Source organism: Zalophus californianus, chromosome 15 (assembly GCF_009762305.2).
Source record: "Zalophus californianus isolate mZalCal1 chromosome 15, mZalCal1.pri.v2, whole genome shotgun sequence".
Lineage (NCBI taxonomy): Eukaryota > Metazoa > Chordata > Mammalia > Carnivora > Otariidae > Zalophus > Zalophus californianus.
Window position 1 is genome coordinate 52,862,557 of NC_045609.1, and position 18,555 is coordinate 52,881,111.

At 37.4% G+C, this 18,555-nt stretch overlaps 1 protein-coding gene across 3 annotated transcripts in view; it reads left to right on the plus strand.

Annotated features, from left to right (window-relative positions):
- The window catches only part of TNKS2 (tankyrase 2), a 71,164-nt gene that overhangs the window by 41,912 nt on the left and 10,697 nt on the right, over positions 1 to 18,555 (plus strand). For 2 of the 3 annotated variants that reach the window (XM_027595074.2, XM_027595083.2), the window contains exons 15-23: positions 193 to 358; positions 1,307 to 1,526; positions 4,354 to 4,463; positions 5,170 to 5,358; positions 7,060 to 7,312; positions 8,167 to 8,249; positions 9,567 to 9,687; positions 12,373 to 12,470; positions 13,306 to 13,380. In XM_027595074.2, coding sequence (XP_027450875.1) covers positions 193 to 358; positions 1,307 to 1,526; positions 4,354 to 4,463; positions 5,170 to 5,358; positions 7,060 to 7,312; positions 8,167 to 8,249; positions 9,567 to 9,687; positions 12,373 to 12,470; positions 13,306 to 13,380 — 1,315 coding nt within the window. The remainder of the gene's footprint in view (positions 1 to 192; positions 359 to 1,306; positions 1,527 to 4,353; positions 4,464 to 5,169; positions 5,359 to 7,059; positions 7,313 to 8,166; positions 8,250 to 9,566; positions 9,688 to 12,372; positions 12,471 to 13,305; positions 13,381 to 18,555) is intronic. The other variant, XR_003520068.2, reaches the window with a different exon arrangement.

Consider the following 18,555-nt stretch of genomic DNA (forward strand, 5'->3'; position numbering starts at 1 on the left):
AAAAATATATATATTTTTAAAATTTCCTCCCCACACCCTCCAAAAATAATTCCATTTCTGCTTTCAGTAAATTTAGGTTCTATAAAATATAAGCAGTGTGATCCCTTATGCAGTTCAAGAAATTTATCAGCTATATGCAATTATCTAAAACATATTTTTGTGTTGCATTGCTTATGTAATCTTTCATTTCAGAGGCCTTGTACCTTTGCACAATGCATGTTCATATGGACATTATGAAGTTGCAGAACTTCTTGTTAAGCATGGAGCAGTAGTTAATGTAGCTGATTTATGGAAATTTACACCTTTACATGAAGCTGCAGCAAAAGGAAAATACGAAATTTGCAAACTCCTGCTCCAGGTATATTTAAGTACTTACTGTGGACCTGGTTTATTACATAGATGTTTATATTTCTAATAACTTTCAATATAAACTTAAACTGGTAAAGGGGTATGAAGCAAAGCTATCTAATTCTCTACCTAGGTTTCAGAATAAATGTCATGAACACTGTATTTTAGCCTGCGAGGATGTTTACCACACACAGATTTATTATTGTATAAAGTCAGCTATCATCAAGTAACAGTTCTCTATTATCCTAATTTTTCCTGTATAGTACTTTAACCTCAAAATATTTGATGGATTATGTAATTCATAAGCCAGATTTATTTGGCACTAATAAAATTGATAGTACTGGTTTAATACAGGTACCCATGTAGATATTTTACAGTAAAAGCACAAGTTGGGGCACTTGGCTGGCTTGGTAAGTAGGTCATGTAACTCTTCATCTTGGGGTTGTGAGTTCAAGCTGCATTTTGGGTGTAGCGCTTACTTAATAAATACCTTAAATTAAAAAAACGTTAAATTTATACTTTATTTCAGGGTTTGTGGAAACTAAAAATAACATACATGAAAATAAGTTATTTATGAAATTCTGCCCTATTTTGAATGTAGTTTAAAATTTTTACTAAATTACGTTATAGGGGCTCCTAGCTGGCTCAGTCAGTAGAACATGTGACTTCTGATCTCAGGGTCATGACTGAGTTCAAGCCCCATGCTGGGAATGGAGCCTACTTGAAGAAACAATAATAATAAGTTGAATTTTAAAAGCCCAATAATAGTTAACTGTCCCTGTATTCTTTTTATTATAATTTTCTGTGTACTGTATTAAATATAACAAACGTTAACCTTTAAGGTAGAGTCTCTCAGTATAGAATAGTTTTTTTTTTGCTGTAGTTCCACTGACTATTTTCTCATAGACTAAGGGCAAACTTAAGCCAGTTCCTCTTTATCTGTTTTTCACATGCCCAGCATGGTGCAGACCCTACAAAGAAAAACAGGGATGGAAATACCCCTTTGGATCTTGTTAAAGATGGAGATACAGATATCCAAGATCTACTTCGGGGAGATGCAGCTTTGTTAGATGCTGCCAAGAAGGGTTGTTTAGCCAGAGTAAAGAAGTTGTCTTCTCCTGATAATGTAAATTGCCGTGATACCCAAGGCCGACATTCAACCCCATTACATTTAGCAGGTAAGTGAATGAAGTTTCACAGATTTAAGCTGGTGACATCTAAGGTTCATTTTACCAGAGTAAAATATTTCCTGAAAGTAAACTGAAAAGATGCAGCTCAAATATCTCCTAATGCCACCATTACACCTGAGTGTGTTTGTGCAGGCCAACTGTGTTTCGCGTTCACTTTAGTACTGGTGCATTACCTGCAGTAAGAACAATGGAAGGAGACTCTGCCGGTCAGTATAGCGCTTTGGAATCTCTATTCCAGTCACCATAGTTTTAAATTGTCTTTGGTGAGTGAGTTTTGGCTATAGAAACTTGAAAAATCAGCCTGCTTAAACAGCCTTCCTCATGGGAGGTTAAAGCTTTCCATTCTTTTGAGGACAGCCGTTAAGCACAAGCAGAAAAAAAATCTTAAGGCTTTCAAAAGTTATATAAACCTATTACCAAAGTTGTTATATTAATTCATTAGGCCTGCTGTCACAAGGTACCACAGACTGGGTGACTTAACAGAAATTTCTTTTCTCACAGTTGTGGAGATCAAGGCATTGGCAGCATTGGTTTCTCCTGATGCCTCTCTCCTCGGCCTGCAGGTGGCCACCTTCTCACTGTGTCGTCACTTGGCCTTTTGTCTGTTGTGTGCACATGCCTGGTGTCTCTCACTGCCTGTCCTAATCTCCTTTTATAAGGACACCAGTCAGATGGGATTAGGGCCTTCCCTAACAGCCTCATTTTAACTTTTACTACCTCTTTAAAGACCTTACCTTCTAATACAGTCACATGCTAAGGCACAGATGGTTAGAGCCATTACAAGAATTTGGGAGACAGTTGAATACATAACATTTTTGTAAGTTTCACTCATGAAATTGAAACAGTCCACCTTTGTTTTTAGTGCAGGTGCACAACATTTCGGTTCAGCTTCTTTAGCTGCATTGAAAATGCTAAGGAGGGCGCCTGGGTGGCTCAGTTGGTTAAGCAACTGCCTTCGGCTCAGGTCATGATCCTGGAGTCCCGGGATCAAGCCCCACATCGGGCTCCCTGCTCAGCAGGGAGTCTGCTTCTCCCTCTGACCCTCTTCCCTCTTGTGCTCTCTGGCTCTCATTCTCTCTCAAATAAATAAATAAAATCTTTAAAAAAAAATATTAAGGAATGGGCCATTAAAATCACTGAGCTTACAGCTGATACTTCAGTGGTGTTACGTTGTAGGCATAATTTGACTCAGACAAGTTTATCTAAATATAGTTTAAAAAGAAAAAAGTAAATAGAGAAAAAAGTAGGTGTTTCTGCCACTTTGTGTAATATGGGAGATGGAAGTCTACCCTTCTCTTTTTTTTTCCTCTTTATTTTAGTCTCATAGTGTGAATAACTGAGTGTGTTCCTAGTATTTAAAAGATAATTTTGCTTATATATGATTTTTACCTTTAAATTTTCACCCTCTGTAAGTTGGGACCCCACCGTCCAAGGAAAAGAATTATTCTATCTATATGTCTTTTAGAGAATTTTGGAAGTGATAAGCACAAATGCTAACATGGTGAGAAAAGGCTTTTATACTTCCACTGGCAATCAGAAGTTTCTCGTCCATGCAAGACAGGATGTGACCTGTGTGTATCTGAATTATGCTGTGTATATTTATTTAGATTAGCTTTTCTATATCTTTATGGTAGCTTATCTAGAACATTTAATAGTTACTATTTAAATCCATGTTGTTGGGTGCCTGGGTGGCTCAGTTGGTTAAGCATCTATCTTTAGCCCAGGTCATGATCCCAGGGTCCTGGAATTGAGCCCCATGTTGGACTCCCTGCTCAGTGTGGAGCCTGCTTCTCCCTCTCTTCTGCTCTTCCCCTCTGCTCCCTCTCTCTCCTGCTCACTCTCTTTCTCTCTCTCTCTCTCAAATAAATAAAAATCTTTAAAAAAAATAAAAATAAACCTATGCTGTCTTTGTAAGTGGTAAATAGGTTGTATATACAAAACATTTTTGTCCACTTGTGCAGTACTATACCTTGAGACCTGGAAGGACTTTGGATTCATTGTAATACTTAGCTTATGGTAGTTCTGTGGTTGTGTTTTTCCCTCCTTGATCTTATTAAATTTTTTGGCTTTACATCCTTCAGCAAAAGAATAAAAACTACAAGAAAATAAATGTGAAGAATATTTGACTGTTTTAAAGTTTCAGGTGATAGCTGGTTTTATGTTGGCAAAGTTAAGTTCCAGATTTGCTCTCGATCTATGATACTAAGATAGCTGACAGTTCCCAAGATGACAGCTAAGAGGTTATGGTATATTTATAAAATGCTAAGTTTTATTTCATGGCTTTAGCAACACTAGATTTTGCTGCCAGACTTGCAGAGATATATATCCCAAAGATCTCTCTCTACAAAATGTCTCTATGTCCTTCTGGGAAAATAGGGTCCTGAGACCCATGCTGGTATGCTGTCTCCTACTCTGCTGGCCTCTTGTGTTCCTAACTTGGCTTTTATATGCTTGAATGCCTCTTACTTGTAGCCCTTGAGACCATGTACCTGAGTTTAGGAAGTTGCATATAACAACCATAAAGGCAAGGACTTTGGTAGAAGATTTTAAAAGGAAAGATACAAGCAAATCCATCAGTATAACTTTTGAGAGTCTCTGAAATGAATGAGTGTCATCACTGAAAGCTTCCAACTTGAGACCAGTGGGCAGTTTTTTCCATAAGATAAACTTTTAATAGACTGCAATGGGGAATATCAGATTTCTATAAAATCGCTTTATTTTTTAAAGAATGTTTATACAGATATATACAGATACATAGATGTAATTAATTTTTATATTAACAAGTGAAAGTAATTTTACTTCTTTTCTAAATTAGCTGGTTATAATAATTTAGAAGTTGCAGAGTATTTGTTACAACATGGAGCTGATGTGAATGCCCAGGACAAAGGAGGACTTATTCCTTTACATAATGCGGCATCTTATGGGGTAAGTTCTTTCATATTACCTTTAAAAATCTCTGAAATTTTCTAAGTGAAAATCAGTATTGCAGTTCAAAGGGCATTTAGTTTGACTTTCTCATTTTATAGAGGAGTAAATATGAGAACTAAAGAGATTAAATAATGTCCAGGTCTCAATTCTGAATCTGTTTTAAGTGAGCTCTGTGACATGCAGCACTTTTGTCATTCATTGTATTACCTTTCTTAGCACCTCTTATTTTCAGTGGGATATTGATGGTTTTGTTTATTTGTTGGTGCCAGGAAACCCACTAGGACTCCTAGGAATCTGTAGAGATTCAGATGCATTGTTCCTGAATTTATAACAGCCCTAAATGTTATAATCAGTATTGACCATCTTCAGTAGTATAGTTGCAATAAGTGAAAAAGTTTGCTGGTTTATAAATTGATGTTCAGCAGTTATAACACTTGAATAAATGAGAAATTGTTTAAGTTATATTCATTTATTTAGTTCCCATCCTGTGTAGAATTCTTAAATATTTTCTAATTTCTCAAGTTATTAAAACATCTGTAATTTTTAATCAACTACCCATAAATTACGATGTTGGGGAGAAACATAATTTTTCATTTCCAGAGTAGGTTTGAAAATATGGAAAAATAGGTATATAGCTAGTTTCTTTTTAGGAACTAAAATGTGATAATATTTCAGAGTGTAACAGGAGTATTTTCTTTTACAGCATGTGGATGTTGCAGCTTTACTAATAAAGTATAATGCATGTGTCAATGCCACAGACAAATGGGCTTTCACACCTTTGCATGAAGCAGCCCAAAAGGGACGAACACAGCTTTGTGCTTTATTGTTGGCCCATGGAGCTGACCCTACTCTTAAAAATCAGGAAGGACAAACGCCTTTAGATTTAGTTTCAGTAAGTGATGGACTCTTTGAAAAATCTCAGTGCTTTTCTGACTTTTTAAAGTTCACTTGGTGTATATAAAATGTCTTCGTGGTGAATGTGGCAAAATTATTTTTTAGCCCAATTTAAACATACGACTTCTTTGGTGTTAAAATATAATATGTAAATAATAGGATTATCGGGCAGTTAACTATTGTATCCTGAGTGCTTTTGGAAATAGGAAAAGGAAGTACATGGTATAGCTGCTTACATTATTAGTTGGGAAACAAAACAGGTGCATGCCCTCTGTGAAGGCTGTTAACAGTGCATACTGTGCAAAGTCATACAGGACATACGGGTCTTGATGAACTTGCCCAGCCAGGGACATTGCCCTCAAGGTACAGCCACAGAGCCTGCTTCTAGTAGGGATTCCCTTCCCTCCCCACCACCTCTTCCCAAAGTTCCTCTTGCTTACCTCACCAGTAGTGTTCATGAAACAAGCTTGTTCCTCCAGTTTTCTATGATATTTTTGGTTTGGTTTTTTTTTTTTTTTTTCCTTCTTCTCCCAAGGGAACTCGTGCAGGCATCTCCATTGTAGCCTTTACCTCTGCTTTGTCTGCTGTGACACTGGTGTCTCTCTGGCCTCGACCACTGAGGAAATTGACCAGCGTGGTGGAGGGAAAGGGAGAAGAAATTCTTGTTGCGATGGGATGGACGGGAAGTCTCCTCTGCAGATTGCTTTCTACTGAGAGAGAATCCACTGTTACAAGTTACACTGAGAAGCTGATTGAATTCAGCTGCACTGGGGGTTAAATAGATTTTTCTCAGCAGGCTGACAACCCAACTTATCTGCAACATTTCTTCAGGGAAATGTCTTTCTGGTTCCAAACTACCTGGGAAGTGCACTTTTCTAATTCATTCCACGCATTTGTTAGTCGACCAGGCATAAGTGATGTGAAACAAAGTGCTCTAGAGGACAGGTATGGGCTTTAGAGTCCAACGGACCTGCCGTAGAATTCCAGCTCTACCACTTGGAGTTGTACAGTCTTCCACCTTGCCTAATCTCTAAGCGTCTGTCACATCATCTATAAATGGGGTTTAAATATGTCTGGTTAAGGGGCACCTGGCTGGCTCAGAAGAGCATGCTGCTCTTGATCTTGGGCTTGTGAGTTTGGGCTCCACGTGGGGGATAGAGATTACTCAAAAATAAAACCTTTAGGGGCGCCTGGGTGGCTCAGTCGTTAAGCATCTGCCTTCGGCTCAGGTCGTGATCCCTGGGTCCTGGGATCGAGCCCCGCATCGGGCTCCCTGCTCAACAGGGAGTCGGGTTCTCCCTCTGCCCCTCCCCCCTGCTTGTGCTCTCTCTCTCTCTCTCTCTCTCTCTCTCTCTCAAATAAATAAAATCTTTAAAATAAATAAAATTGATACTATTGTAACTCATTTCAGTGTTTTTCAGAAAATCATAGTATTGAAGTTAGATTTTTTTATGCTTTGCTACATTTAGCAGGTTTTTTTTATTTTCTGTGTCTTGAAACTGTTCTGAATTGTTTTATATTTAATAACAGTTTGATGATATCACTTGTTCTACTTTTTAAAATAATTATTTTTATATAATATGCAGTTCTAGTGCAAATCTGCTGAATCTTTGTCATATTTTTAAATGCATTCTGTTGGGTATAGGAGAATTTTAAAACTTGCTTCACAGATTTAATCTCTCTCTTACACGCACACTAGGCAGATGATGTTAGTGCTCTCCTCACGGCAGCCATGCCCCCTTCTGCTCTGCCTTCGTGTTATAAACCTCAAGTGCTCAATGGTGTGAGAAGCGCAGGAGCTACCGGAGATGCTCTGTCTTCAGGTCCATCCAGCCCATCAAGTCTTTCTGCAGCCAGCAGTCTCGACAACTTATCTGGGAGTTTTTCTGAACTGTCTTCGGTAGTTAGTTCAAGTGGAACAGAGGGTGCCTCTAGTTTGGAGAAAAAGGAGGGTGAGACATTCTGCAAAAATAACTTTGTCTTGTAGCCACATATTTGTCATTTAGAATGCTAACAAGTCATTTTTTAACCTTAAATACAACTGTTAGTATCAGATTAATTAGCATAGTCTTCAAGTTTTAGTCTTTTATTGTTTTCTTCATGTTAGTAGAATTCCTAATGAAACTTTCTCCTTCTGAGTTGAGAGTTAATGAGTCTTATGCCACTAACCTACTACTTAGATGTAAATATGCTTTTTGAAAGGTTTAGAAGTCTTGTGGTTGAATAGGTCTGCTTTTATTTACCTCTTCCAGTGCATTGTTACAGTTATGAAATACCTTTACTCCATGTCAAATACCCAATTGTGAAGATCTTTTTTTTAAGAGAAAGAAAAAGACACACATAGTTACAGTCTGTAAAACTGTTCTCTCTACCTTTTACCTGTCAAAATTTATCTCACCTTATGCAGCATTGTGGAACTTGTTTGCATAAACTTTTTTGTGAAGTAGCTTACATTCTCAAAGATAAGGAATTTTTTTTTGAGCAGAAATAAAATTGACTTATTAGTTTCAGTATGGACACTTATTTTAAAGATACAGTTAAAAGTAAAAATTTTTTTAATGAAAAGATTTTTTTTTTAACCTGAGAGTACCCCATTGGCTCTTTCTTCTAATGATGTTGAAATTTTGTAGCTTTCTCTTTTTGCAGTTTTTGATGCTATGTTCAGATATTCAGTATTATATCCCAAATGCCAATTAGTAATTTGCTTCATCTTTACATTCTTCATGTGTATAGTAATACCACAAAACTTTGATGTTGTAATGTTGATATATGTTACTCTGTTCATTCCGGATTTTTTATTTTCCAGTTCCAGCAGTAGATTTTAGCATAACTCAATTTGTAAGGAATCTTGGACTTGAGCACCTGATGGATATATTTGAGAGAGAACAGGTGAGTAGATGAATTATTTTGCTTGGTTTGGTTTTCTATGGGACCTCAAGGAAAAATCAAGACATACTTGAAATGCCGTGGACCATTCAGCCTGTTTGTGGGGAGAGGAGAATAGTTTTTTAAGACTGGAAATCAGTCACTCTTCTAATTTGGCTATCTTGGAATTACTGTTTAGTTTTTTAGCACATAAAGGTGGACTCTCATGAAATTAAAAAAAATACATAGAAACAAATGAAAGTACACATTTCTTTCAAGTGCACATGAGACATTCTCCAGAATAGATCACATTATTAAGTCACAAATCAGGCCTGAACAAATACAAAAAGATGAGGAGATCATAGCATGTGTATTTTCTGACCACAATGCTATGAAACTTGAAGTCTACCATGGGAAAAAGTTTGGAAAGACCATAAATACGTGGAGGTTATACAGCTTTGCTATTAAACAATGAATGGGTCAACAGGAAATCAAAGGAGAAATTTAAAAATGCATGGAACAATGGACTCTCATGTAGTAATAGTAAAATAGCTTTCTCCAGTGGAAAGCTTAGCTTATTTAGCCCTTAAAGTAGGTTATCTTTGAGCTCTTGTTTGTTTAGTTCAGTTGTGTCAGTCACTACCTGCTCTGACACTTTGCTGGCCACTATGGGAAAGCACATAGATACGCTAGGTATATATCTGGGCTTTTCTGGAACAGCCCCAGTTTAAAGTACACTGTCAGAATATACTTACTGATTTTTTTTGGTTCAGAGAATATGGTTAATGTAGACTTGTACCCCTAAGGAACTTTTGATCTACTTATGGAGCTCTAACAATATATGAAGAAATAACTTTGAGGCATGGATTTTAGAAATCCCAAGGAAAAAAAGGTTACTGCTTGCTGGATTATTCGGGGAAAGCTTCAAGATTTCTGAATGTCTTCAGTTTCATAGAGTGAGAATAATATATTTGAGGGAAAAGGAATAGTTTGAACCCTGAGGCAGAAGTACTAGTTAGCGTAGTCCGGAGGCTGGAGGAAGCAGTGAAGGCATTGTATAAATAGGTTGGTTGTAGAGTGATGGTAGATAAGTGCATTTTTATTTTGCAGTTTAAGTCAGGTCAAGTTCTTATGCTGAATGAAAATAATGATACTTTTGGTAGTTCATACCTGTAATTTAATTAGCTGCAACTTTTCAGCTTCAGTTAGTAACTGGTTTGCTTTCATTTCTAAGCTGTTCACAAAAATCCGAATATATAAATCTAATACATTATAAGAACACCAGTATATGAATGTCTACCAAATGTAAGCCTTCTGAATAGTTTCATCCTCTTTTGTCAGATCACTTTGGATGTATTAGTTGAGATGGGGCACAAGGAGCTGAAGGAGATTGGAATCAATGCTTATGGACATAGACACAAACTAATTAAAGGAGTTGAGAGACTTATCTCTGGACAACAAGGTATTTCATTTTAAATTAATGCTATCGTCAGTTTAACAGTTGGCATAAAGACAACCCTCAACTTACTAAATGATAATATATAAATCTGTGAGAGCAAGTCCATTTAATAGGAAGAACACTAGGATTCGGGAAACCTGGAATCAAGTTGTAACGCTGCTATTGTTAAGTTTTCTGAGCTTCTGCTGGTAATTTTGTGAACCTAAGTAAAATTTCTGGGCCATTCAGAAGTTTGGGAATTGCTTTCGCTCTTAAGTTACTCTAGCTCTAAAATTTTATGATTCTAAAAGATCAGAAACTTGAATCATCTCCTATCTTATGGTAATAGGCAATGCCTAGGCATTCAGGCTGCCTATAAAATGTTGTAAATCTTTCTTTTGTTGTAAATGGCTAAATTCTAAACACTTGTAGGGGAAGTACTGGGAAACAGTGTTGTAACTGAGGAAATTTGGCAGAACAGCATTGAATAATATCTTTATTTCTTCTGAATGTTGGTACTTTAAAAAAATGCAAATTGCATTTGTTCAACAGATGTTAACATTTCCTATGTACCAAGTCCTGGGTATGAAAAGGTGAATTGTTCTAAGTATCAAGACCACATTGTTAAACTGAGGGTGTGATTTACCATGCCTGGGGTCAGACAGTTCCTGTCATTGAGGTCCTGGCTATACACCTGGAGTTCAAAAAAAAACCTAGACTAGCAAAAATGAAGACATTTTCAGGGAAGGATGTATGATAGGATAGGGTCCATCTCTTGAAAAAGAAAAAATACCTCTAAAAATTAGGTGATTGAAGCTAAGGAATACTTCAGACTGGAATTCTGGAATAGGATCAATTCAAGGTGGATGTACTTTACTTGCCTGGTAGGGTCTAAGGCAAAAATGTTTAAAATGTGAGGTAGTCTGGAATATGTCTTATTGTGACAAAATTGTGTAAGATAAAAAGGAGGGGAACACCCATGGCTCCCTGGAATGTTAGAATACAATATAAAAAACATCAAAAATGAAGAGAAACCAGAACCCTCAGTTGTGGATGGCCATCATGACTCTACTAGAATAATAGTAGGTAGATCTGGTTAGGATAGAAATTACAGTGGAGTACTGGAATAAGAGGGATCATTTAGGATAAAGGGGCAGGTTAAAAAAGAAATTAGGCAGTGTTCATTAAACATACAGTGGGATACAGTTATTAAGACTGCATTGAAAGGCTCAGGAAACAATGGCAGAAACAAGATATACTGCCTCCAAGTGGCAGAGATATGTAACTCAACGCCACTTCTGGTCTGTAGTCATTCTGTTACATCCAGCTGCAATTGCAAAGGAACGTTCATTCCTACATGAAGAATTGTCATGACACAGAATGACTCTGCTCTAGCATATCAAGGTCACTTGCCTGCATAAAGTTACCACCTTTCTTGTCTTCATTTGAAGCCAGGATTCTATACATTTGTTATACCTAATTTGCAAAGTGGAACCAGTGGTAGTCCTCTGACAGTGTCATTTTGCTGGCTTAGCCCTAGCTATCATTCAGTGCATCAAGTCAGTAGATTACTTGTCCTCATCTTTGAGCACTGATAAAAGATCTTGGGATGGTACACAGATGCTTTAGTCAAGCATGTGTTGTAGTCTTTATTCTGTTAAGTCTTTATTCTCTGAAATATTCCCCTTTATAAGTCCCCACACTTCTTGTAGATATTGTAATTCAGCTATAAGTCTTTATCAGAGTTTAGCATGTTGCTGGTAGTCTTGTTATTCAGACCAGTACTCAGAACTAGAATAGTGCTCTAACTCTCCAGGGCAAACTGCCAGGCACTGATCTAGCAGTAATGGATTTGATCCCTACCTGGGAAAACAGAGCTTTAGAGATCTTGTTGTGAGGACTGAAGGAGAGGTGTGTTACAAATATACCAAAGAAATTAGAAAATTCTTTTTAAGATGCCACTTAAACTTTTGTGAGAGTAAAGGTTCAAAATATATAGTTATCTTGACCATTGATGTTCAGAAAACACAACATTCATTGCTGAATTAAAAACTGTTATGGGTTAGAATAAGCATTCAGTAGTTAGTAAACTTTATGGAGTTATTCTGAGATGATTCAGAATTATCTGAGGCTATACAAGTTTCTGTCATAATTCATCCTCATATTTACAAAAATTAAAGACTAAACGCTGAAAGGACTGTATAGTTAGTGAAGGAAATAATCCGAAGAAAAAAATGTGTGACAAGCTCCTTAAGAATAAGAGATAAAGAATAAAAAGATTTTCTGAACTATTCTCAGAAAACCCTTACAGCTTGTCGAGTCAAAATCAGTAGTCTAAATGCAGTGTGGTGTTTTGATTTGGATCCTAGAACAGAAAAAGGACATTAGTGGGAAAAACTGGTGAAATCCAAATAAAGTCTATAATTTACTTAGTGTGACAGATGCACTGTGGCTATATAAAATGGTAACATTGGGGGAGCATTAATGTCCTTAATGGTAACATTAGGAAGTTGAGTGAAAGGTACACAGGAATTCTCTGTATGATCTCAGCCTTCCTGAAAGTCTAAATTCATCCAAAATTAAAAGTTTTTAAAAATCAGTACTAAGCATCAGATAAATGAAGCGGCTGTTTTTGGTTGATGTTAATTGGGGTGGGGTTTTTTTTTTTTTTTGGCAAATATTTTTTTACCTTCAAATTTCATTTGCTAGGTCTTAACCCATACTTAACTCTGAACACCTCTGGAAGTGGAACAGTTCTCATAGATCTGTCTCCTGATGATAAAGAGTTTCAGTCTGTGGAGGAAGAGGTATGTTCATATACCTTAAATGAATCTTGGTTCAGTAGCTAAACTTCCTAGAGGTTTCCAGATCTTAAAAACGTAGGGTTTTTTAATTGTCCCTTTACCACCTGGAAAACATTCACAATCAGCATTTAAGATACACTCCCTCAATAAACGTTAATTCCAGTAATTTGGTTCAGTACTACAATTAATACTAACCCACAATTCTGTTGGAGAAGAGTTTACTGTCATTTGAAAAAAAAAAAAATGCCAATATTCCCTCCCTTCATGAAGGCAATTATAAAGCCCAGTATCTCAGACAAAACCCAGAGTATGTGGATGCTACTTATCTGGGAAATTTTTCTTCCAGCTTTCTTTCCACAAAACTCTTGGATCCACTGAAATCTCTGAATAGTGCCTTACACTTTGAAGAACATATGTGGGAGGAACACAGATAAAAAGTTGAGTAGGACTGAGTTCTAAAATTCAGGAAACTCCAATTCTCAATGAAGTACAAATTGTGCTTTATTATAAGGGCAACATGAATGGAAACAGATAAATAATTGTTTTTTAGCATGTCAGGTGGTTAGCTTTGTATGTTTAACTCACCTGTGCATCTGTTTCTTTTTTCTTTAGTTTGCATTATATAATTTTCACCTGTAGTTCTCAGATTAACTAGCTAATTAGCTAATAGCTATCTCTAGAAAATAATACTTGTGAACTTATAGAATTCATTCCTTAACAAAAATATTAAAATCTCATTTTGTATTCTCAAAAATAGAATCATAGGAGTCAAGAACCATGTTCCCCATATCAGAAAAAACAAAAGTTAATACACATATATTTGACATTTTTCCATCAGATGCAAAGTACAGTCCGAGAACACAGAGATGGAGGTCATGCAGGTGGGATCTTCAACAGATACAATATTCTCAAGGTAAGAAGTTAGTGAAAATAAAGTTTTCTGAGACCATAGTTTTTCAAAGCCTGAAACGATAATTAACTTTCATAAGAATATAATGGTCTTTCAAGTGGGATTTATCCCTGGGCTGCAAGGTTGGTTCAACATCCACAAATCAATCAACGTGATACAATACATTAACAAAAGAAAGAACAAGAATCATATGATCCTCTCAATAGATGCAGAAAAAGCATTTGACAAAGTACAGCATCCTTTCTTGATCAAAACTCTTCAGAGTATAGGGATAGAGGGTACATACCTCAATATCCTAAAAGCCATCTATGAAAAACCTACAGCGAATATCATTCTCAATGGGGAAAAGCTCTCTTTTCCCCTAAGGTCAGGAACGCGGCAGGGATGTCCACTCTCACCACTGCTATTCAACATAGTATTAGAAGTCCTAAGCACAGCAATCAGACAACAGAAAGAAATCAAAGGCATCCAAATCGGCAAAGAGGAAGTCCAACTCTCACTCTTTGCAGATGATATGATACTCTATGTGGAAAACCCAAAAGACTCCACCCCAAAACTGCTAGAACTCATACAGGAATTCAGTCAAGTAGCAGGCTATAAAATCAATGCACAGAAATCAGTGGCATTCCTATACACCAACAAGAAGACAGAAGAGAGACAAATCAAGAGTCGATCCCATTTACAATTGCACCCAAAACCATAAGATACCTAGGAATAAATTTAACCAAAGAGGCAAAGGCTCTGTACTCAGAAAACTATAAAGTACTCATGAAAGAAATTGAAGAAGACACAAAGAATTGGAAAAACGTTCCATGCTCATGGATTGGAAGAACAAACATTGTGAAGATGTCAGTGCTACCTAGAGCAATCTACACATTCAGTGCAATCCCCATCAAAATACCATCCACTTTTTTCAAAGAAATGGAACAAATAATCCTAAAATTTGTATGGAACCAGAAGAGACCCCGAATAGCCAGAGGAATATTGAAAAAGAAAAGCAAAGCTGGCGGCATCACAATTCCGGACTTCCAGCTCTATTACAAAGCTGTCATCATCAAGACAGTATGGTACTGGCACAAAAACAGACACATAGATCAATGGAACAGAATAGAGAGTCCAGAAATGGACCCTCAACACTATGGTCAGCTCATCTTTGACAAAGCAGGAAAGAATGTCCAATGGAAAAAAGACAGTCTCTTCAGCAAATGGTGTTGGGAAAATTGGACAGCCGCATGCAGAAGAATGAAACTGGACCATTTCCTTACACCACACACAAAAATAGACTCCAAATGGTTGAAAGACCTAAACGTGAGACAGGAGTCCATCAAAATCCTAAAGGAGAACACAGGTAGCAACCTCTTCGACCTCAGCCACAGCAACTTCTTCCTAGAAACATTGCCAAAGGCAAGGGAAGCCAGGGCAAAAATGAACTCTTGGGATTTCATCAAGATAAAAAGCTTTTGCACAGCAAAAGAAACAGTCCACAAAACCAAAAGACAACTGACAGAATGGGAGAAAATATTTGCAAATGACATAGCAGATAAAGGGCTAGTATCCAAAATCTATAAAGAACTTATCAAACTCAACACCCAAAGAACAAATAATCCAATCAAGAAATGGGCAGAAGACATGAACAGACATTTTTCCAAAGAAGACATCCAAATGGCCAACAGACACATGAAAAAGTGCTCGACATCGCTCGGCATCAGGGAAATCCAAATCAAAACCTCAATGAGATACCACCTCACACCCGTCAGAATGGCTAAAATTAACAAGTCGGGAAACGACAGATGTTGGCGGGGATGCGGAGAAAGGGGAACCCTCCTACACTGTTGGTGGGAATACAAGCTGGTGCAGCCACTCTGGAAAACAGTATGGAGGTTCCTCAAACAGTTGAAAATAGAGCTCCCATACGATCCAGCAATTGCACTACTGGGTATTTACCACAAAGATACAAATGTAGGGATCCGAAGGGGTACATGCACCCCAATGTTTATAGCAGCAATGTCCACAATAGCCAAACTGTGGAAAGAGCCAAGATATCCATCGACAGATGAATGGATAAAGAAGAAGTGGTATATATACACAATGGAATATTATGCAGCCATCAAAAGGAATGAGATCTTGCCACTTGCAATGACGTGGATGGAACTGGAGGGTGTTATGCTGAGTGAAATAAGTCAATCAGAGAAAGACATGTATCATATGACCTCACTGATACGAGGAATTCTTAATCTCAGGAAACAAACTGAGTGTTGCTGGAGTGGTGGGGGGTGGGAGGGAGGGGGTGGCTGGGTGATAGACATTGGGTAGGGTATGTGCTATGGTGAGCGCTGTGAATTGTGCAAGACTTGAATTACAGATCTGTACTTGTGAAACAAATAATGCAACATGTTAAGAAAAAAGAAAAGAAGATAGCAGGAGGGGAAGAATGAAGGGGAGTAAGTCGGAGGGGGAGATGAACCATGAGAGACGATGGACTCTGAAAAACAAACTGAGGGTTCTGGGGTGGGGGGGATGGGTTAGCCTGGTGATGGGTATTAAAGGGGGCACATTCTGGGCGCCTGGGTGGCTCAGATGGTTAAGCGTCTGCCTTCGGCTCAGGTCATGATCCCAGGTCCTGGGATCGAGTCCCGCATCAGGCTTCCTGCTCCTTGGGAGCCTGTTTCTCCCTCTGCTTCTCTCTCTCTCTCTCTCTGTCTCTCATGAATAAATAAATAAAATCTTAAAAAAAAAAAAAAAAAATGGGGCACATTCTGCGTGGAGCACTGGGTGTTATGCACAAACAATGAATCATGGAACTCTACATCAAAAACTAATGATGTAATATGTGGTGATTAACATAACAATAAGTTTTTTAAAAAGAATATAATGGTCTTTCTAGCTTACTAAGTCTTTGACATAGCATTAGGGGCTATTTTAGGAAAGATTATATCCTTGGAAGGTTAAGATTCTCAAAATCCCTATACTATTTTCTTTTTTTTTTATACTGTTTTCTTTTTGGTGTTGTTTTCATAATGAATAATTCAGCCCCTGCTGAACATACTCAGGTGTAGAGGATATGCTTTATCTTGGAATAATGATAAATCCTGTAGGTTTAGGACTTTAAATATATAAACTATTAAGGTACTCTGTTATAACAAAGCTGAATTTTTTTGTGGCTCAGGAAAGGCCTCCATCTTTATACCATGCTTCCTTTTATTTGTCTTGTGACTACTCTAGGTTTCTTTTTTTTTTTTTACTCCAGGTTTCTGTGAGTCCCCAAACATACCACTTTTCTATAATTTTAATAGTACTCCCTCTGTATCTACATCTTTTCCAAAAACAGTCTTTAAAAAATGTTTTAAGTCATTCAAATGAGAGTCCTTTTTCTTGACAGGACTTTCTCAGGTATTCTTCTCAGGGCCTTTTCCAGCTTTGCTATGTTTTTCTTGAACTCTACAGCAAGCAAAAATGCACACTGTACTTGAGATGCATAAGTATTTTTGTTAATTATGTTGATATATTTAATAATTCTAAAATAAGACAATTAAAATGTGGCAAGTGTCTTTATAATACCTAAATTTTAAACTCAAAAGTAAATAGTATCAAATCTTTCATCTGTTTTATATTACTGTTTCAGAATAATAAACTATTATGAGTATAATATTAGATATCATATTTTAGAGTTAGTGAATACTAAAACTGTTTATTGAAATTGCTATGTTCATACTATTAGATGATTTAAAACAAAAGCACACATTATTCAGGTAAAGGAATCCTACTTCTGGAAGCTCCTTTTTATTTATATCATAGTATGACAAGAATAACGTCTTGAGATTTCCATTCATGAACATACATAATAATTTTTAATAAAACAGTTATGTCTATTACAGGCAGATTTCAGTCAAGGCTGCATTATCTGCAGTAACAAAATGTATAGAGATTTGTTAAGGGTGAGGGCAGGAGAGAGAATATGTTTTTGATTTTCAAAATAGTTAAAAGTCGAGAAAAGATACACTGTTTTCTTCCTCCGTAAAGATATTTTAATGCAATATTTAATGAATTTTTCAATGATAAAACTTTTATTTTCATTTTTTTAACATGAATGAGATCTTTCAGTTGTGTTCGTTGATTACATCTGTAGCAGTATTTTGAGTGTTTTTTTTTTTTTTAAGATTTTTATTTATTTATTTGACAGAGGAGAGACACAGTGAGAGAGGGAACACAAGCAGGGGGAGTGGGAGAGGGAGAAGCAGGCTTCCCGCGGAGCAAGGAGCCTGATGCGGGGCTCGATCCCAGGACCCTGGGATCATGACCTGAGCCGAAGACGGACGCTTAACAACTGAGCCACCCAGGCGCCCCTATTTTGAGTGTTTTTGAGCCAAGACTAAAACCACCATCTCCCAGATGTGCTCTAGGACCAGTAGGGGGTGTAACACCTTTAAACACAGCCAAGAAATAGCTCTAGGATTGTGAATTTTGATCCTAGAAATCCTCCAAATGAGACCAGCATCCGTCCATCTTTAACTCTTCTCCAAACAAAAATTTTAGGAATTGGAAGGATAGGGAAGATAGAGGGTGTGTCTCTGTGTCTGTGTACATATTTTTAAAATGGTGTTTGAGGGCGCCTGGGTGGCTCGGTTGGTTGGGCAACTGCCTTCGGCTCGGGTCATGATCCCAGAGTTCTGGGATCGAGTCCCACATCGGGTCCCGGCTCGGCGAGGAGCCTACTTCTCCCTCTGACCCTCTCCTCTCTCATGCTGTTTCTCTCTCTCTCTCAAATAAATAAATAAAATCTTCAAAAAAAAAAAAAATGGTGTTTGGGGCGCCTGGGTGGCTCAGTCGTTAAGTGTCTGCCTTCGGCTCAGGTCATGCAGAGTCCTGGGATCGAGCCCCTCATTGGGCTCCCTGCTCCACAGGAAGCCGGCTTCTCCCTCTCCCACTCCCCCTGCTTCTGTTCCGTCTCTCGCTGTGTCTCTCTCTGTCAAATAAATAAAATCTTTAAAATAAATAAATGGTATTTGGTGTGGCTATTCCAAATATTTTTAATTAATAACAGATAAAGGTCTTTATGTTTGAGACCAAGTATTTTTAGTTGACTAAAATAAAACATAGTTTACATTTCAGAAAAAACTTTTGCCTCTCTACTGGCTATGTGGCCCATTTTGGTTAAGATGAACAAGTAGGGGGCGCCTG